This window comes from Staurois parvus, unplaced genomic scaffold, assembly GCF_062004578.1.
Source record: "Staurois parvus isolate SC_StPar_1 unplaced genomic scaffold, SC_StPar_1.0 ptg000217l, whole genome shotgun sequence".
Lineage (NCBI taxonomy): Eukaryota > Metazoa > Chordata > Amphibia > Anura > Ranidae > Staurois > Staurois parvus.
Genome location: NW_028318013.1, coordinates 1,207,764 through 1,229,717, shown reverse-complemented (window position 1 = coordinate 1,229,717; position 21,954 = coordinate 1,207,764). Strand labels below are relative to the sequence as shown.

General features: G+C 50.4%; 1 protein-coding gene across 1 annotated transcript in view; it reads left to right on the top strand.

Moving 5' to 3' along the window:
* ERCC4 (ERCC excision repair 4, endonuclease catalytic subunit) overlaps positions 1–21,954 on the top strand; it is an 86,892-nt gene that overhangs the window by 17,755 nt on the left and 47,183 nt on the right. Inside the window, exon 4 of the mRNA XM_089679050.1 lies at positions 21,173–21,368. Coding sequence (XP_089535176.1) covers positions 21,173–21,368 — 196 coding nt within the window. The remainder of the gene's footprint in view (positions 1–21,172; positions 21,369–21,954) is intronic.

The window sequence follows — 21,954 nt, the reverse complement described above, 5'->3', positions numbered from 1 at the left end:
TTACTCAGGGACAGACAGAATTGTTACGGAGTGCCAGAGAATTGTTACTCAGGGCCACAGAAACTTTACTTAGGGCCAGAGAATTGTTACTCAGGGACAGACAGAATTGTTACTGAGTGCCAGAGAATTGTTACTTAGGGCCACAGAAACTTTACTTAGGGCCACAGAATTGTTACTCGCACAGACACAGAATTGTTACTCGCACAGACACAGAATTGTTACTGAGGGCCACAGAACTGTTACTTGGGGCCACAGAAACGTTAATCAGGGACACAAAATTGTTACTGAGGGCCACAGAAACTTTAATTAGGGCCACAGAATTTTTACTCAGGGACAGACAGAATTGTTACTGAGTGCCAGAGAATTGTTACTCAGGGACAGACAGAATTGTTACGGAGTGCCAGAGAATTGTTACTCAGGGACAGACAGAATTGTTACTGAGTGCCAGAGAATTGTTACTTAGGGCCACAGAAACTTTAATTAGGGCCACAGAATTTTTACTCAGGGACAGACAGAATTGTTACTGAGTGCCAGAGAATTGTTACTCAGGGACAGACAGAATTGTTACTGAGTGCCAGAGAATTGTTACTCAGGGACAGACAGAATTGTTACCGAGTGCCAGAGAATTGTTACTCAGGGACAGACAGAATTGTTACTGAGTGCCAGAGAATTGTTACTTAGGGCCACAGAAACTTTAATTAGGGCCACAGAATTTTTACTCAGGGACAGACAGAATTGTTACTGAGTGCCAGAGAATTGTTACTCAGGGACAGACAGAATTGTTACGGAGTGCCAGAGAATTGTTACTCAGGGCCACAGAAACTTTACTTAGGGCCACAGAATTTTTACTCAGGGACAGACAGAATTGTTACTGAGTGCCAGAGAATTGTTACTCAGGGACAGACAGAATCGTTACTGAGTGCCAGATAATTGTTACTCAGGGCCCCAGAAACTTTACTTAGGGCCACAGAATTTTTACTCAGGGACAGACAGAATTGTTACTGAGTGCCAGAGAATTGTTACTCAGGGACAGACAGAATTGTTACTGAGTGCCAGAGAATTGTTACTTAGGGCCACAGAAACTTTACTTAGGGCCACAGAATTGTTACTCGCACAGACACAGAATTGTTACTCGCACAGACACAGAATTGTTACTGAGGGCCACAGAACTGTTACTTGGGGCCACAGAAACGTTAATCAGGGACACAGAATTGTTACTGAGGGCCACAGAAACTTTAATTAGGGCCACAGAATTTTTACTCAGGGACAGACAGAATTGTTACTGAGTGCCAGAGAATTGTTACTCAGGGACAGACAGAATTGTTACGGAGTGCCAGAGAATTGTTACTCAGGGACAGACAGAATTGTTACTGAGTGCCAGAGAATTGTTACTTAGGGCCACAGAAACTTTAATTAGGGCCACAGAATTTTTACTCAGGGACAGACAGAATTGTTACTGAGTGCCAGAGAATTGTTACTCAGGGACAGACAGAATTGTTACCGAGTGCCAGAGAATTGTTACTCAGGGACAGACAGAATTGTTACTGAGTGCCAGAGAATTGTTACTTAGGGCCACAGAAACTTTAATTAGGGCCACAGAATTTTTACTCAGGGACAGACAGAATTTTTACTGAGTGCCAGAGAATTGTTACTCAGGGACAGACAGAATTGTTACGGAGTGCCAGAGAATTGTTACTCAGGGCCACAGAAACTTTACTTAGGGCCACAGAATTGTTACTCAGGGACAGACAGAATTGTTACTGAGTGCCAGATAATTGTTACTCAGGGCCCCAGAAACTTTACTTAGGGCCACAGAATTTTTACTCAGGGACAGACAGAATTGTTACTGAGTGCCAGAGAATTGTTACTCAGGGACAGACAGAATTGTTACTGAGTGCCAGAGAATTGTTACTTAGGGCCACAGAAACTTTACTTAGGGCCACAGAATTGTTACTCGCACAGACACAGAATTGTTACTCGCACAGACACAGAATTGTTACTGAGGGCCACAGAACTGTTACTTGGGGCCACAGAAACGTTAATCAGGGACACAGAATTGTTACTGAGGGCCACAGAACTGTTACTTAGGGCCACAGAATTGTTACTCGCACATACACAGAATTGTTACTCAGGGACACAGAATTGTTACTCAGGGACACATAATCGTTTAATTAAAGAGTATGTCAGACAACATGCAGAGGAGTGGCAGAGGAGGCAATGTTTTAGGAGCGAGCAGACGTGGCAGCAGAGGAAGGGGTCGAGGCAGCACTATTCGCAGCCAGAGGCCAGTGCTCCCGGTGTCATCCAGCGGTCGTGTCTCCACCGACAACCCTGCCGTCGTCGATTGGTTGGCTCGGTCGTCTTCCTCTTCCCAGGTCACCTCTGACACCTACAGCCAACGGTCGGTGGGTACGTCAGACACAACCGTTAGTTGGCATGGCCCGGGACCAAGTCCTCTACCTGCCCCTGTCCTTTGGTGTTCCCTCACCAAGCGAAGTATCGCATGCTGTGGGCTCAGCCCCACTGTACAGTGAGGAAGAGCTAACAGAGGGCGGTCAGGAACGGGGGGAGACATCCGCCTTTTCAGCAGCCAGGCGAAGAAGTAGTGGCGAGGAGAGTGGCTCGGTAGCCGGTCTAGAGACAGGTCTGTCTCCTGACCCAGACGCAGCCGAGGGGGCTAGTAGTGAGGCGGAGACCCTACTTGATGATGAGGAGGTTGATCGCACTTGGCAGCCTCGTCGTCATCAGGCAATTTCTTCCGCATCATCAGGAGAAGAGGGTGGCAGCTTGGCAGCGAGCAAAACAGTCGGTGGGTTGCCCAGGAGACAGCAGCAGGGTCGCAGCAGTGTCAGTGGAGCCAAACGTCCACGGAGTAGAGCACCAGCTCCACTGCAGCCTACCACCACGGCCAGTAGTGGTGCCGGTGTGCACGGAGGAAGCAGCAGTCAGCCAGTGAGGAGTATCGGGGGCAAAGTTTCCTACTCGGCGGTGTGGCAATTTTTCGTCAAGCCGCCCGAGGAAGTAAACGTAGCCGTATGTCGACTATGTGGCCAGAAAGTCAAGCGTGGCCAGGGGGCCCATGTTGGGACTACAGCGTTGTGGCAGCATATGCAGCGTCGCCATTTGGTGGCCTGGGAAAACCGTGATAAAGATACGGCGGTTCTGCCCGCCCCAGCCCCCGCTCCATCACCCGCTCCGTTACTTGCTCCGTCACCCGACGTCAATCGCCCTCCATCAGCCAGTCAAGGCTCCAACACCTCTGCTGAGGGGAGTTGTCGCTCGTTGGCATCTTCCGCTCGTTCAGATGCTCCTTCTCCTGCTACTCCTCTTCACGGATTCCGTCAGCAGTCTTTCTTGGAATCCGTTTCCAAGAGACAACAGTTTGCGAGCACGCACCCGACGGTGCAAAAGCTGAACGTCCTCCTGTCCAAGTTGCTGGTGCTGCAGTCCCTCCCTTTCCAAGTGGTGGACTCAGCACCTTTCCGAGAAATGATGGCTTGTGCCGCGCCGCGGTGGAGAGTGCCAAGCCGTCATTTCTTCGCCAAAAAGGCAGTGCCAGCCCTGCATTCACATGTAGAAGACATGGTGGGCCAGTCTTTGAGCATGTCGGTCTCTGCCAAAGTGCACGGCAGCGCCGACGTGTGGAGCTGTAACTATGGTCAGGGACAGTACATGTCATTTACGGCCCACTGGGTGAACGTGGTGCCGTCACAGCCGCACCAGCAACTTGGACAGGTCACGCCGCTTTTGCCTCCACGTTTGCACGTCCTTGGTCCGGCAAAGATGTCCGCCTCTACCACCTCTTCTTCCGCCGTGTCCTCAGCCGCCACCCCCGTGCCAAGTCCCATTACCCGACCGGCATATCACATGTGCAGGGCGCAACGGTGTCACGCTGTTCTGCACCTGGTATGCCTTGGCGAACGTAGTCACACAGGGGAGGAACTTCTGAGTGTAATGAACAGAGAAATCGACAGATGGCTGTCTCCGCGCAAACTGAAAATCGGAACCATGTTGACCGACAACGGAAAGAACATGGTGTCTGCTCTGCGTCAAGGAAGGTTGTGCCATGCGCCATGCATGGCTCACGTGTTCAATCTGGTTGTCAAGCGGTTCTTAAAATCCACCATCCCACTGCAAGACATCCTTAAAATGTCACGTAAACTTTGCATGCATTTCAGCCATTCCTACACCGCAAAGCACACCCTCCTTGAGCTGCAGCGGCAGAACGGAATTCCACAGCATCGCCTGATCTGCGACGTTGCAACAAGGTGGAATTCAACCCTACACATGTTAGACCGCCTTTACGAACAGCGAAAGGCCATCACCGATTTCCTGATGTTACAAGCGGATAAAGGTACTCCCCTGTGTAACTTAGATGTCAGCCATTGGCAGCTCATGCGTGACACCTGCCGCTTGCTCAGGCCCTTTGAGGAGGCCACGCTATTCGTGAGTCGGCAGGACTATGGGATGAACGACGTCATTCCTCTGTTGCACGTCCTTGAACAAATGCTGTTAACAATGGCTGGTCAGGGTGCGGTAGACGTGGCGCACAGATCTCAACGCCACATGACCCCTGTGGGGGCAGGACAGGAAGAAGAGGAGGAGGTAGAGGAGGACATTTGTGCTCAGGAATTATTGAGTTAAATGGGTGGTTTTTCCACTCAGCGGACAGGAGTGGAGGAGCAGGAGCATCTGGTAGAGGAGGAGGAGGAGGAGACAGAGGACCCAGACGCACCGTGGCAGTATGCTGTGGAGATGGAGGCAGGGAGTCCCTCGCATTCCTTGGCACAAATGGCCCATAGCATGCTCGGTTGCTTGCGTAGCGACAGCCGAATAATAACCATCAGACAGAGGGATGACTTTTGGCTGTCCACCTTGTTGGACCCTCGCTACCGTTCCAAAATGGTGGCCTTTTTCACACCTGCTGAGAGGGAGGCCAAAATAACGTACTATAAAAACCACCTATGTAGTCAGTTGGTCTCTGCCTTTGTGCGCCAACGTCCATCCTCAGACACTGTGGGCCCTGTGCGCTCGCGTTCCGCTGCCATGGCAGCAGGGGAGGGGTGGGGTGGTAGGAGCAGTGGCAGCTCCACCAGCAGCAGCTGCCTCAGTCTGCAGTCGATGATGAGTAGCTTTCTTCACCAGCGCAGTGAGGAAACTACCAACCAGCCGCAGCAGCAGCATCAGGTGGACCTGGAGCAGGACCTCAAACAACAGGCTTGGGCCTACTTGGACAGCACCCTGCCAACCGAGGTAGACAATCCCCTTGACTACTGGGCAACGAAACTTGACCTTTGGCCCCAACTAGCTGAATTTGCCCTTGAAAGGCTGTCATGCCCAGCCAGTAGCGTGGCATCGGAGCGCGTGTTTAGTGCGGCAGGAGGTATTGTAACTCCGCGGAGGACACGACTGTCCACCCAAAGTGTGGAGAGACCCACGTTTGTGAAAATGAATCAGGCGTGGATTAGTCTGGATTTCAAACCACCAGTTCCTGACACAACTGACTAAATCCGCCATGAATCATGCCTCAAACATGTGCCACTTTGAGGTCTCCTCACACACTGCTGGTGTGTAGAATTTTTTGACATAGGGTGCTGGCAGATTATGGGCCTCCTATAGCTGCTGCCAGGCCCCTAATCTGCCATAGGCCCCTATATACCGCTTCCTCATGCTGCTGCCAGGTCCAGAGTCTCTCATGGGTCCCTGTACGGCCTCCCATTGCTGCTGTCTCCATCGCCACACTCTGCCATGTGCCACTTTCAGGTCTCCTCACACTGCTGGTGTGTAGAATTTTTTGACATAGGGTGCTGGCAGATTACGGGCCTCCCATTGCTGCTGCCAGGCCCCTAATCTGCCATGGGCCCCTATACCGCCTCCTCATGCTGCTGCCAAGTCCAGAGTGTGTCATGGGTCCCTGTACGGCCTCCTATTGCTGCTGTCTCCATAGCCACACTCTGCCATGTGCCACTTTCAGGTCTCCTCACACTGCTGGTGTGTTGAATTTTTTGACATAGGGTGCTGGCAGATTATGGGCCTCCTATAGCTGCTGCCAGGCCCCTAATCTGCCATAGGCCCCTATATACCGCTTCCTCATGCTGCTGCCAGGTCCAGAGTCTGTCATGAGTCCCTGTACGGCCTCCCATTGCTGCTGTCTCCATAGCCACACTCTGCCATGTGCCACTTTCAGGTCTCCTCACACACTGCTGGTGTGTAGAATTTTTTGACATAGGGTGTTGGCAGATTACGGGCCTCCCATTGCTGCTGCCAGGCCCCTAATCTGCCATAGGCCCCTATATACCGCTTCCTCATGCTGCTGCCAGGTCCAGAGTCTCTCATGGGTCCCTGTACGGCCTCCCATTGCTGCTGTCTCCATCGCCACACTCTGCCATGTGCCACTTTCAGGTCTCCTCACACACTGCTGGTGTGTAGAATTTTTTGACATAGGGTGCTGGCAGATTATGGGCCTCCCATAGCTGCTGCCAGGCCCCTAATCTGCCATGGGCCCCTATATACCGCCTCCTCATGCTGCTGCCAGGTCCACAGTGTCTCATGCCATGTGCCACTTTCAGGTCTCCTCACACTGCTGGTGTGTTGAATTTTTTGACATAGGGTGCTGGCAGATTATGGGCCTCCCATAGCTGCTGCCAGGCCCCTAATCTGCCATAGGCCCCTATATACCGCTTCCTCATGCTGCTGCCAGGTCCAGAGTCTGTCATGGGTCCCTGTACGGCCTCCCATTGCTGCTGTCTCCATCGCCACACTCTGCCATGTGCCACTTTCAGGTCTCCTCACACACTGCTGGTGTGTAGAATTTTTTGACATAGGGTGCTGGCAGATTATGGGCCTCCCATAGCTGCTGCCAGGCCCCTAATCTGCCATGGGCCCCTATATACCGCCTCCTCATGCTGCTGCCAGGTCCACAGTGTCTCATGCCATGTGCCACTTTCAGGTCTCCTCACACTGCTGGTGTGTTGAATTTTTTGACATAGGGTGCTGGCAGATTACGGGCCTCCTATAGCTGCTGCCAGGCCCCTAATCTGCCATAGGCCCCTATATACCGCTTCCTCATGCTGCTGCCAGGTCCAGAGTCTGTCATGGGTCCCTGTACGGCCTCCCATTGCTGCTGTCTCCATCGCCACACTCTGCCATGTGCCACTTTCAGGTCTCCTCACACACTGCTGGTGTGTAGAATTTTTTGACATAGGGTGCTGGCAGATTATGGGCCTCCTATAGCTGCTGCCAGGCCCCTAATCTGCCATAGGCCCCTATATACCGCTTCCTCATGCTGCTGCCAGGTCCAGAGTCTCTCATGGGTCCCTGTACGGCCTCCCATTGCTGCTGTCTCCATCGCCACACTCTGCCATGTGCCACTTTCAGGTCTCCTCACACTGCTGGTGTGTAGAATTTTTTGACATAGGGTGCTGGCAGATTACGGGCCTCCCATTGCTGCTGCCAGGCCCCTAATCTGCCATGGGCCCCTATACCGCCTCCTCATGCTGCTGCCAAGTCCAGAGTGTGTCATGGGTCCCTGTACGGCCTCCTATTGCTGCTGTCTCCATAGCCACACTCTGCCATGTGCCACTTTCAGGTCTCCTCACACTGCTGGTGTGTTGAATTTTTTGACATAGGGTGCTGGCAGATTATGGGCCTCCTATAGCTGCTGCCAGGCCCCTAATCTGCCATAGGCCCCTATATACCGCTTCCTCATGCTGCTGCCAGGTCCAGAGTCTGTCATGGGTCCCTGTACGGCCTCCCATTGCTGCTGTCTCCATAGCCACACTCTGCCATGTGCCACTTTCAGGTCTCCTCACACACTGCTGGTGTGTAGAATTTTTTGACATAGGGTGTTGGCAGATTACGGGCCTCCCATTGCTGCTGCCAGGCCCCTAATCTGCCATAGGCCCCTATATACCGCTTCCTCATGCTGCTGCCAGGTCCAGAGTCTCTCATGGGTCCCTGTACGGCCTCCCATTGCTGCTGTCTCCATCGCCACACTCTGCCATGTGCCACTTTCAGGTCTCCTCACACACTGCTGGTGTGTAGAATTTTTTGACATAGGGTGCTGGCAGATTATGGGCCTCCCATAGCTGCTGCCAGGCCCCTAATCTGCCATGGGCCCCTATATACCGCCTCCTCATGCTGCTGCCAGGTCCACAGTGTCTCATGCCATGTGCCACTTTCAGGTCTCCTCACACTGCTGGTGTGTTGAATTTTTTGACATAGGGTGCTGGCAGATTATGGGCCTCCCATAGCTGCTGCCAGGCCCCTAATCTGCCATAGGCCCCTATATACCGCTTCCTCATGCTGCTGCCAGGTCCAGAGTCTGTCATGGGTCCCTGTACGGCCTCCCATTGCTGCTGTCTCCATCGCCACACTCTGCCATGTGCCACTTTCAGGTCTCCTCACACACTGCTGGTGTGTAGAATTTTTTGACATAGGGTGCTGGCAGATTATGGGCCTCCCATAGCTGCTGCCAGGCCCCTAATCTGCCATGGGCCCCTATATACCGCCTCCTCATGCTGCTGCCAGGTCCACAGTGTCTCATGCCATGTGCCACTTTCAGGTCTCCTCACACTGCTGGTGTGTTGAATTTTTTGACATAGGGTGCTGGCAGATTACGGGCCTCCTATAGCTGCTGCCAGGCCCCTAATCTGCCATAGGCCCCTATATACCGCTTCCTCATGCTGCTGCCAGGTCCAGAGTCTGTCATGGGTCCCTGTACGGCCTCCCATTGCTGCTGTCTCCATCGCCACACTCTGCCATGTGCCACTTTCAGGTCTCCTCACACACTGCTGGTGTGTAGAATTTTTTGACATAGGGTGCTGGCAGATTATGGGCCTCCTATAGCTGCTGCCAGGCCCCTAATCTGCCATAGGCCCCTATATACCGCTTCCTCATGCTGCTGCCAGGTCCAGAGTCTCTCATGGGTCCCTGTACGGCCTCCCATTGCTGCTGTCTCCATCGCCACACTCTGCCATGTGCCACTTTCAGGTCTCCTCACACTGCTGGTGTGTAGAATTTTTTGACATAGGGTGCTGGCAGATTACGGGCCTCCCATTGCTGCTGCCAGACCCCTAATCTGCCATGGGCCCCTATACCGCCTCCTCATGCTGCTGCCAAGTCCAGAGTGTGTCATGGGTCCCTGTACGGCCTCCTATTGCTGCTGTCTCCATAGCCACACTCTGCCATGTGCCACTTTCAGGTCTCCTCACACTGCTGGTGTGTTGAATTTTTTGACATAGGGTGCTGGCAGATTATGGGCCTCCTATAGCTGCTGCCAGGCCCCTAATCTGCCATAGGCCCCTATATACCGCTTCCTCATGCTGCTGCCAGGTCCAGAGTCTGTCATGGGTCCCTGTACGGCCTCCCATTGCTGCTGTCTCCATAGCCACACTCTGCCATGTGCCACTTTCAGGTCTCCTCACACACTGCTGGTGTGTAGAATTTTTTGACATAGGGTGCTGGCAGATTACGGGCCTCCCATTGCTGCTGCCAGGCCCCTAATCTGCCATAGGCCCCTATATACCGCTTCCTCATGCTGCTGCCAGGTCCAGAGTCTCTCATGGGTCCCTGTACGGCCTCCCATTGCTGCTGTCTCCATCGCCACACTCTGCCATGTGCCACTTTCAGGTCTCCTCACACACTGCTGGTGTGTAGAATTTTTTGACATAGGGTGCTGGCAGATTATGGGCCTCCTATAGCTGCTGCCAGGCCCCTAATCTGCCATGGGCCCCTATATACCGCCTCCTCATGCTGCTGCCAGGTCCACAGTGTCTCATGCCATGTGCCACTTTCAGGTCTCCTCACACTGCTGGTGTGTTGAATTTTTTGACATAGGGTGCTGGCAGATTATGGGCCTCCCATAGCTGCTGCCAGGCCCCTAATCTGCCATAGGCCCCTATATACCGCTTCCTCATGCTGCTGCCAGGTCCAGAGTCTCTCATGGGTCCCTGTACGGCCTCCCATTGCTGCTGTCTCCATCGCCACACTCTGCCATGTGCCACTTTCAGGTCTCCTCACACACTGCTGGTGTGTAGAATTTTTTGACATAGGGTGCTGGCAGATTATGGGCCTCCTATAGCTGCTGCCAGGCCCCTAATCTGCCATAGGCCCCTATATACCGCTTCCTCATGCTGCTGCCAGGTCCAGAGTCTGTCATGGGTCCCTGTACGGCCTCCCATTGCTGCTGTCTCCATCGCCACACTCTGCCATGTGCCACTTTCAGGTCTCCTCACACACTGCTGGTGTGTTGAATTTTTTGACATAGGGTGCTGGCAGATTACGGGCCTCCCATAGCTGCTGCCAGGCCCCTAATCTGCCATAGGCCCCTATATACCGCTTCCTCATGCTGCTGCCAGGTCCAGAGTCTCTCATGGGTCCCTGTACGGCCTCCCAATGCTGCTGTCTCCATCGCCACACTCTGCCATGTGCCACTTTCAGGTCTCCTCACACACTGCTGGTGTGTAGAATTTTTTGACATAGGGTGCTGGCAGATTATGGGCCTCCCATAGCTGCTGCCAGGCCCCTAATCTGCCATAGGCCCCTATATACCGCCTCCTCATGCTGCTGCCAGGTCCAGAGTCTGTCATGGGTCCCTGTACGGCCTCCCATTGCTGCTGTCTCCATCGCCACACTCTGCCATGTGCCACTTTCAGGTCTCCTCACACTGCTGGTGTGTAGAATTTTTTGACATAGGGTGCTGGCAGATTACGGGCCTCCCATTGCTGCTGCCAGGCCCCTAATCTGCCATGGGCCCCTATACCGCCTCCTCATGCTGCTGCCAAGTCCAGAGTGTGTCATGGGTCCCTGTACGGCCTCCTATTGCTGCTGTCTCCATAGCCACACTCTGCCATGTGCCACTTTCAGGTCTCCTCACACACTGCTGGTGTGTAGAATTTTTTGACATAGGGTGTTGGCAGATTACGGGCCTCCCATTGCTGCTGCCAGGCCCCTAATCTGCCATAGGCCCCTATATACCGCTTCCTCATGCTGCTGCCAGGTCCAGAGTCTCTCATGGGTCCCTGTACGGCCTCCCATTGCTGCTGTCTCCATCGCCACACTCTGCCATGTGCCACTTTCAGGTCTCCTCACACACTGCTGGTGTGTAGAATTTTTTGACATAGGGTGCTGGCAGATTATGGGCCTCCCATAGCTGCTGCCAGGCCCCTAATCTGCCATGGGCCCCTATATACCGCCTCCTCATGCTGCTGCCAGGTCCACAGTGTCTCATGCCATGTGCCACTTTCAGGTCTCCTCACACTGCTGGTGTGTTGAATTTTTTGACATAGGGTGCTGGCAGATTATGGGCCTCCCATAGCTGCTGCCAGGCCCCTAATCTGCCATAGGCCCCTATATACCGCTTCCTCATGCTGCTGCCAGGTCCAGAGTCTGTCATGGGTCCCTGTACGGCCTCCCATTGCTGCTGTCTCCATCGCCACACTCTGCCATGTGCCACTTTCAGGTCTCCTCACACACTGCTGGTGTGTAGAATTTTTTGACATAGGGAGCTGGCAGATTATGGGCCTCCTATAGCTGCTGCCAGGCCCCTAATCTGCCATAGGCCCCTATATACCGCTTCCTCATGCTGCTGCCAGGTCCAGAGTCTCTCATGGGTCCCTGTACGGCCTCCCATTGCTGCTGTCTCCATCGCCACACTCTGCCATGTGCCACTTTCAGGTCTCCTCACACACTGCTGGTGTGTAGAATTTTTTGACATAGGGTGCTGGCAGATTATGGGCCTCCTATAGCTGCTGCCAGGCCCCTAATCTGCCATAGGCCCCTATATACCGCTTCCTCATGCTGCTGCCAGGTCCAGAGTCTGTCATGGGTCCCTGTACGGCCTCCCATTGCTGCTGTCTCCATCGCCACACTCTGCCATGTGCCACTTTCAGGTCTCCTCACACACTGCTGGTGTGTTGAATTTTTTGACATAGGGTGCTGGCAGATTACGGGCCTCCCATAGCTGCTGCCAGGCCCCTAATCTGCCATAGGCCCCTATATACCGCTTCCTCATGCTGCTGCCAGGTCCAGAGTCTCTCATGGGTCCCTGTACGGCCTCCCATTGCTGCTGTCTCCATCGCCACACTCTGCCATGTGCCACTTTCAGGTCTCCTCACACACTGCTGGTGTGTAGAATTTTTTGACATAGGGTGCTGGCAGATTATGGGCCTCCCATAGCTGCTGCCAGGCCCCTAATCTGCCATAGGCCCCTATATACCGCCTCCTCATGCTGCTGCCAGGTCCAGAGTCTGTCATGGGTCCCTGTACGGCCTCCCATTGCTGCTGTCTCCATCGCCACACTCTGCCATGTGCCACTTTCAGGTCTCCTCACACTGCTGGTGTGTAGAATTTTTTGACATAGGGTGCTGGCAGATTACGGGCCTCCCATTGCTGCTGCCAGGCCCCTAATCTGCCATGGGCCCCTATATACCGCCTCCTCATGCTGCTGCCAAGTCCAGAGTGTGTCATGGGTCCCTGTACGGCCTCCTATTGCTGCTGTCTCCATAGCCACACTCTGCCATGTGCCACTTTCAGGTCTCCTCACACACTGCTGGTGTGTAGAATTTTTTGACATAGGGTGTTGGCAGATTACGGGCCTCCCATTGCTGCTGCCAGGCCCCTAATCTGCCATAGGCCCCTATATACCGCTTCCTCATGCTGCTGCCAGGTCCAGAGTCTCTCATGGGTCCCTGTACGGCCTCCCATTGCTGCTGTCTCCATCGCCACACTCTGCCATGTGCCACTTTCAGGTCTCCTCACACACTGCTGGTGTGTAGAATTTTTTGACATAGGGTGCTGGCAGATTATGGGCCTCCCATAGCTGCTGCCAGGCCCCTAATCTGCCATGGGCCCCTATATACCGCCTCCTCATGCTGCTGCCAGGTCCACAGTGTCTCATGCCATGTGCCACTTTCAGGTCTCCTCACACTGCTGGTGTGTTGAATTTTTTGACATAGGGTGCTGGCAGATTATGGGCCTCCCATAGCTGCTGCCAGGCCCCTAATCTGCCATAGGCCCCTATATACCGCTTCCTCATGCTGCTGCCAGGTCCAGAGTCTCTCATGGGTCCCTGTACGGCCTCCCATTGCTGCTGTCTCCATCGCCACACTCTGCCATGTGCCACTTTCAGGTCTCCTCACACACTGCTGGTGTGTAGAATTTTTTGACATAGGGTGCTGGCAGATTATGGGCCTCCTATAGCTGCTGCCAGGCCCCTAATCTGCCATAGGCCCCTATATACCGCTTCCTCATGCTGCTGCCAGGTCCAGAGTCTCTCATGGGTCCCTGTACGGCCTCCCATTGCTGCTGTCTCCATCGCCACACTCTGCCATGTGCCACTTTCAGGTCTCCTCACACACTGCTGGTGTGTAGAATTTTTTGACATAGGGTGCTGGCAGATTATGGGCCTCCCATAGCTGCTGCCAGGCCCCTAATCTGCCATGGGCCCCTATATACCGCCTCCTCATGCTGCTGCCAGGTCCACAGTGTCTCATGCCATGTGCCACTTTCAGGTCTCCTCACACTGCTGGTGTGTTGAATTTTTTGACATAGGGTGCTGGCAGATTATGGGCCTCCCATAGCTGCTGCCAGGCCCCTAATCTGCCATAGGCCCCTATATACCGCTTCCTCATGCTGCTGCCAGGTCCAGAGTCTCTCATGGGTCCCTGTACGGCCTCCCATTGCTGCTGTCTCCATCGCCACACTCTGCCATGTGCCACTTTCAGGTCTCCTCACACACTGCTGGTGTGTAGAATTTTTTGACATAGGGTGCTGGCAGATTATGGGCCTCCCATAGCTGCTGCCAGGCCCCTAATCTGCCATAGGCCCCTATATACCGCCTCCTCATGCTGCTGCCAGGTCCAGAGTCTGTCATGGGTCCCTGTACGGCCTCCCATTGCTGCTGTCTCCATCGCCACACTCTGCCATGTGCCACTTTCAGGTCTCCTCACACTGCTGGTGTGTAGAATTTTTTGACATAGGGTGCTGGCAGATTACGGGCCTCCCATTGCTGCTGCCAGGCCCCTAATCTGCCATGGGCCCCTATACCGCCTCCTCATGCTGCTGCCAAGTCCAGAGTGTGTCATGGGTCCCTGTACGGCCTCCTATTGCTGCTGTCTCCATAGCCACACTCTGCCATGTGCCACTTTCAGGTCTCCTCACACTGCTGGTGTGTTGAATTTTTTGACATAGGGTGCTGGCAGATTACGGGCCTCCCATTGCTGCTGCCAGGCACGTAATCTGCCATGGGCCCCCGTACCGACTCCTCATGCTGTGACGTTGCAACAAGGTGGAATTCAACCCTACATATGTTAGACCGCCTTTACGAACAGCGAAAGGCCATCACCGATTTCCTGATGTTAAAAGCGGATAAAGGTACTCCCTGTGTAACTTAGATGTCAGCCATTGGCAGCTCATGCGTGACACCTGCGCTTGCTCAGGTCCTTTGAGGAGGCCACGCTATTCGTGAGTCGGCAGGACTATGGGATGAACGACGTCATTCCTCTGTTGCACGTCCTGGAACAAATGCTGTTAACAATGGCTGGTCAGGGTGCGGTAGACGTGGCGCACAGATCTCAACGCCACATGACCTCTGTGGGGGCAGGACAGGAAGAAGAGGAGGAGGTAGATTAGGACATTGGTGCTCAGGAATTATTGAGTTAAATGGGTGGTTTTTCCACTCAGCGGACAGGAGTGGAGGAGCAGGAGCATCTGGTAGAGGAGGAGGAAGAGGAGACAGAGGACCCAGACGCACCGTGGCAGTATGCTGTGGAGATGGAGGCAGGGAGTCCCTCGCATTCCTTGGCACAAATGGCCCATAGCATGCTCGCTTGCTTGCGTAGCGACAGCCGAATAATAACCATCAGACAGAGGGATGACTTTTGGCTGTCCACCTTGTTGGACCCTCGCTACCGTTCAAAAATGGTGGCCTTTTTCACACCTGCTGAGAGGGAGGCCAAAATAACGTACTATAAAAACCACCTATGTAGTCAGCTGGTCTCTGCCTGTCTGCGCCAACGTCCATCCTCAGACACTGTGGGCCCTGCGCGCTCGCGTTCCGCTGCCATGGCAGCAGGGGAGGGGTGGGGTGGTAGGAGCAGTGGCAGCTCCACCAGCAGCGGCTGCCTCAGTCTGCAGTCGATGATGAGTAGCTTCCTTCACCAGCGCAGTGAGGAAACTACTAACCAGCCGCAGCAGCAGCAGCAGCATCAGGTGGACCTGGAGCAGGACCTCAAACAACAGGCTTAGGCCTACTTGGACAGCACCCTGCCAACCGAGGTAGACAATCCCCTTGACTACTGAGCAACGAAACTTGACCTTTGGCCCCAACTAGCTGAATTTGCCCTTGAAAGGCTGTCATGCCCGGCCAGTAGCGTGGCATCGGAGAGCGTGTTTAGTGCGGCAGGAGGTATTGCAACTCCGCGGAGGACACGACTGTCCACCCAAAGTGTGGAGAGACTGACGTTTGTGAAAATGAATCAGGCGTGGATTAGTCTGGATTTCAAACCACCAGTTCCTGACACAACTGACTAAATCCGCCATGAATCATGCCCCAAACATGTGCCACTTTCAGGTCTCCTCACACTGCTGGTGTGTTCCATTTTTTGTCATAGGGTGCTGGCAGATTATGGGCCTCCCATAGCTGCTGCCAGGCCCCTAATCTGCCATGGGCCCCTATACCGCCTCCTCATGCTGCTGCCAAGTCCAGAGTCTCTCATGGGTCCCTGTACGGCCTCCCATTGCTGCTGTCTCCATCGCCACACTCTGCCATGTGCCACTTTCAGGTCTCACACACTGCTGGTGTGTAGAATTTTTTGACATAGGGTGCTGGCAGATTACGGGCCTCCCATAGCTGCTGCCAGGCCCCTAATCTGCCATAGGCCCCTATATACCGCCTCCTCATGCTGCTGCCAGGTCCAGAGTGTGTCATGGGTCCCTGTACGGCCTCCCATTGCTGCTGTCTCCATCGCCACACTCTGCCATGTGCCACTTTCAGGTCTCCTCACACTGCTGGTGGGTTCCATTTTTTGTCATAGGGTGCTGGCAGATTACGGGCCTCCCATAGCTGCTGCCAGGCCCCTAATCTGCCATGGGCCCCTGTTGTCGCTTGTTGGCATATTCCGCTCGTTCAGATGCTCCTTCTCCTGCTACTCCTCTTCACGGATTCCGTCAGCAGTCTTTCTTGGAATCCGTTTCCAAGAGACAACAGTTTGCGAGCACGCACCAGACGGTGCAGAAACTGAACGTCCTCCTGTCCAAGTTGCTGCTGCCAGGCTCGTAATCTGTCATGCGCCCCTGTACCGCCTCCTCATGCTGCTGCCAGGTCCAGAGTGTGTCATGGGCCCCCGTACCGACTCCAAATGCTGCTGCCAGGCCCGTAATCTGTCATGGGCCCCTGTACCGCCTCCCCATGCTGCTGCCACGTCCAGATTGTGTCATGGGTCCCTGTACGGCCTCCCATTGCTGCTGCCAGGCCTGTAATCTGCCATGGGCCCCCGTACCGACTCCTCATGCTGCTGCCAGGCCCGTAATCTGCCATGGGCCCCTGTACCGCCTCCTCATGCTGCTGCCAGGTCCAGAGTGTGTCATGGGTCCCTGTACGGCCTCCCATTGCTGCTGTCTCTATCGCCACACTCTGCCATGTGCCACTTTCAGGTCTCCTCACACTGCTGGTGGTTTCCATTTTTGTCATAGGGTGCTGTATGGCCTCCCATTGCTGCTGCCTCCACCGCCACACTGTGGCTCCACACTCTGGTTTTGGCCCCGTGACTGGCCAAATGAGTGAAGTGTGCGGTGATTCTAAGATCGACGGCACTCATCTGCATGTCATACTGCCTGACAGTATTATTTCTCTTCCCCAGCAGACTCCAAGGGCATTTAAATTAAAGGTACAGTGTTCAGCACTAATATTAAGTCTCTCTGAAGCCTAGAAACACCCTTTTTTAAGTTAAATTCACAGCGAATATATTCGACTCGAATCAAAATTTTTCTACGAATTCGCCGAATCAGTCGAATCGAATTTTTGAATACTTCGCTCATCTCTAATTGTGACTATTGTTATTATATTAATCCTCTAGCATCACCATGTCATGTCTGTAGGGTTGGTATCTTCAAGAATGGATTGGAACTCTTCCCTGTTAACTTACAGCCTAGGCACTCAGAGTTGAGCATAGCTGTGGTCTAGGCTATGATTCCAATATACGTAACTCTTGTGCAGTAGCTAAAGGGCAGATACGAGTTTGCATCACTAGATGCCATTTTTTCATTTTCTTTCAATGCTTCTATAGAGAACATGATTACCATTTAGAGAACGTGATTACCATCCGATATCTTCAGCAGGCCTGGATGACAGGAAGGATTTCTGCTTGACAGGTTGGATTGCTGTAGATGTCTTCAGCTCAGTAGAGCTTTTTTTCTATGACAGATGGTCTCAACAGTCTTATTGCTTCACATATCCCAAAAATAAGGTGATTATTCCTTATTTCAGGATAGTGGGCAGAGTTATTTAAAAAAAAACATATTGATTTATTGAAGTCACATTTTATGCAAAAACGTGTGCCCAATGCATTGTTTTTTGTTGATTAAGTAGAGTGCTTCACCATAGTTTTTAATACTTTTTTTGTTTGTGATGTGATAACACATATTAAAGACAGCAGCTCTTTTTGTTATTTTTTTGAAACACTCTGGTGAGAACACTTGTAGTTAGTAGCTTGCTTACATTGATTTGGTTTGTAGGGTAGGATCTGATGACATGGTGTCTGTTTACACTCCGTTTTGCTGCATGAAATACATGTAACTGGTAATCCCATTCTTTACTGTGTGGCTGGTTCACAACAATGTGCTGCAGTGTAGTGGGAATGACAAAGAGAAATTCAATGGGGGCCCATGCACACCTACATGTATGTTACCGTGTGAGGTGCATGGACATGGAACCATGTAAATACAGCCTAAATGAAAAGAAGAGGCACAGGATTCTGTTTTGTTTTTGTGTTTTCCCTGGAAAACAGAATAACATTTTGAAGGGACCACAAGTCCTAAAAATCGACTGGCAAGGAAAAAATGCTTTCTTTTTTCAAGAAGGCAGAGTACATCTTGAAGCTATTTGTGTTGTCACTGCTAGATGTCAGTTTTCTGTAGTTTGCATCATATGATATTCAGGTTTGTTGCTGTGCTTGATCTGAGACTGTTTTTATAACAATCGAGTTTCTAGGAAATGAAAGCAAGTACTTGTTGCTATGGATGATGACTCACTACTTTCTTCTATGCAGTTTGTATAATTGAGCCACATGTCCTTCATGTGTAATATCTGAAGTATTCTGCATAAAAAAACAGTCATGTATTTGTAGTCTGTAGTTTGATTCTTGCATTAGAAATAGTGGTGCACCGAAATGAAAATTCTGGTGCTGAAACCAAAAATTCATGATACACTTGTCCGAAAACCGAAACCAACAGGATTTAATGAATGTAATTAAAAAAATGTATTTAAATGTGGCTTGCGGTTTTGCATTGAAGTTACTAAAGGGCGTTGTTGCACTGAAGTCAATGGGACGTGATTTTGCACTGAAGTGTATGGGACTCGCTTTTGCATTGAAGTCACTAGAGGCGCTTTTTCATTGCAGTTTATGGGACGTGACTTTGTATTAAAGTCTATGAGACATGACTTTGCTTTTTAAGTCTATGTGACGTGACTTTGCATATTAAGTCTATGGGACGCAACTGGAATTTGATTGCCTCCGCTTTCATTCCCTTACTGCTTTAGGATTAGCGTACACAGATGTAAAAAGGAAAATTCTGGGGGGGAATTCATTACGGTGTCTTGGATACCCTTTAGAACTCTGTAGATGGCTGCACCAAAATTGTCGGTGCTTGCGACCGTTGTACCTGTCAAATATGGGCATTGCCATATTTGAATAGTTTCTTCACCACTATCCCCCGCCCCTTTCTTTAGCGTTTAACTTTTGGCTGGGGAATCTACCAACCAACTGCTGAATGGAGATGGGGTTAGAGAACTGTATGGGAAACTGTCATATTAATGGTAAAATAGGTTGAAAAATAACACACTGACCAGATCCCCAGGTGAATATAAAGGAAAAAAGCCCCAAAAAAGAAAACTAATAGATCCATCACATCTATGAATTGGTGAGCTGCAATTTAATAAATCTTTTTTTGTTTCTTTTGTTTAATACAGCTTAATTACTGCCAGTTTCCTAACCTGTGAACTGGTGGTCATTTTTTGAGAATCTTTTCTGCCATATTGACAGATTCTGAAAGTGGCAGTAGGAAGAACTACCTTCTGTGTTCAGATGTGGTGGATAGAAGTGAAAATATATAGTTCCCACTGATGGCACTCCAATCAGATTGGGTTCTCCACAGATCACCAGATGCTCCCTAGGCCTTGCAGTCCTCTTCTTATAGGGGAATCCAAAACACTTAAAACAAATAGCAAGAAGGGCACAGCAGACTAGTGCATTGCCATTGGCACCATTTATAAGCTTTTGCTGAGGAAAATGGTATACCCTCGAAATGTGTCAGAGTCCGGTACATATCATTGGGTGTCATCTGTGCCTATCCATGGCTACAGGCTGAAGCTATGATTGAAATTTCTTTCTGTTTTATGCTATGAGCCTAAGGCTCATCAGTGTTTGTGAGTATAATTGTTTACCGCATTTAATATAATAAATGGTGCCATTGGTAATACACTAAGCTGGTGCACCCTTTTTGCTTTTTGTTATCATACCTGAATTTTGTTTCCTGCGTCAGTAATGTTACCAAAACTGGTGCAAATGCTTGTCTGAATTAGGTGCAGATAATATAATCTACTATCAGAAAAGTGTCATTAAGGCTTTATTAAATTCCACCATCTGGATTTACCAAAGTAAACTTGGCAATAAATTCACCTGAACACTGATCCATATCATCCATTTCAAAGTTACAAAAATGTGTTTTAGATCCCAGTGCTTCACAGATGCAGAACAATGAATGCCCTTGCGCCCAAGTCCGTAGTGGAACATTAAGGGCTCATGTACACTGCAGCTGATAAACTCACGTTCAGGAGCTTTTCTGCGTTTTTTTCAGCAGCCCCTGAACTCTCCCTTATGTTTTCCTATGTGTCCATGTACACTATGTCGTTTACAGTCGTTTACAGGCAGTTGAGTTTACAGTCGTTTTTTTGAGTGCACCAAACTTGCATTCAGGAGTAGATTTTATCAGCGTTTCAAACCCCAAACGCTTGTAAATGTGGCTAACCGCATTTATAAGCGTTTGCGTTTAGAAGCGTTTTTTTAACTGTTCCATATCCAAATGCTGCCTTTTTTCATCATCAGAAATGCATGCAAAGCATTTTCCATGTATTCAAATGGACCTAGTACACCAGCGCAGTCAGTTCCAGGTTTTGCTTGAAGGAAAAAATGGAAGAACGTGCCGCATTATGCTCATGATGGAATCTGAAGTGAATACAACCAGAAAAGAAAGATCATCTCAACACATACTGCTCTCTCTGCTTCTGCTCTCTCTATTCCTCTCAAAATGTCTGAAATAGTTATTTTTATTACTTTTCAGTGCATTCTGGGCATTTGGGAAGGTCTCCTGAGGTTATCTTTTAAAAACGCTTCTAAACGGAAATGAACATAAAAGCGGTATGCAAACGCAGCTAAACTGACTTTTTTTAACCTGTTTTCCAGCAGTCAGTTTCCATCGTTCAGACACCCCGTGTACATGAGCCCTTAAAGGATACCTGTGCTTTTAAATCAAATTGTGGGGTTATGCACAGCAAAATACAAAATATTACCTAAATACAATGTATATAAACCTATATATTTTATTTTGTGAGAAATTCTACTAAACTCTGCATAAGCTTTGTGGGGTTGATGTCATGTTCACCATCTCTCTCAGTACACTCTCTACAGGGAAGGTTCCCTACTGCACCAAATAATTATTGGAGATTCGTATAATAACATATAGTAAGTGAGTTGGTTGTGGATGTTTTCACTGTTATATGTAACTTGACTGATTCACCAATCTGAGTTTCTGATCATATTCAAACATTGAAAAATGTATTAAAAGCTAATAAACAGCTTTACAAAACCCTGAAAACATTGACATAAAATAAGTATTGTGATCACTCAAAGTAAATTGATACTACAGATATGGATTGTCAATCTTGTGTCCCATTCAGGTATTCTTGTGTATAAAGCTCATAAGATCATTCAGTCTTGCCAGGAAGCTTTTATACTGCGTTTATACCGGCAGAAGAACAAGCAGGGGTTCATTAAAGCCTTCACAGACAATCCAGTAGCTTTCCACACAGGATTCTGTCAGGTGGAGCGAGTTATGAGAAATCTGTTCTTGAAAAAGCTCTACCTATGGCCAAGGTGTGTATATAAAGATGTTTCTTTTTTATCTTGTCAGTCATAAACGTCTAATATGTATAGTTCTGTAAATTCACATGCATTATTGCGTTTGTCTATTAAAAAGAAAATGTGTTGTCAAGCTTCCACATTTGTCATCGTTCAGGATCAGAAATGGAACCTCCTAACAGACAGGAAAGGACCATAAGCTCTCATTCACATTAGCCTCCTGCGATTGCACTATTAAACACAGGAGAACACTGGGAAGCATACCTTTTGATCATACTTACCAGATCAGTTTTTCTTCTGTTTAAATGTACTTGCATTTCCATTCATCTAAACACAGGCCTGGTTTGCATATGCGTACTTAAGCATACGCATTTAAAGTGCATTGCTGAGTATTAAATAAAGGTAAAATATATCACAGTGCAAATTGAATATTATAAATCACACAATAAAAACTAAGTGCAAAATATGATCAAACTATAACTGAATGATAAAATAAACAAAATACATCCAGTAAAAAGTCAAAGTGAAATCAGTCCGTGTGGGTAAATGAAGAAATGTGTCCGTGGCATTACAAGACACAGCAGTGTTCAATTCCAAGCAG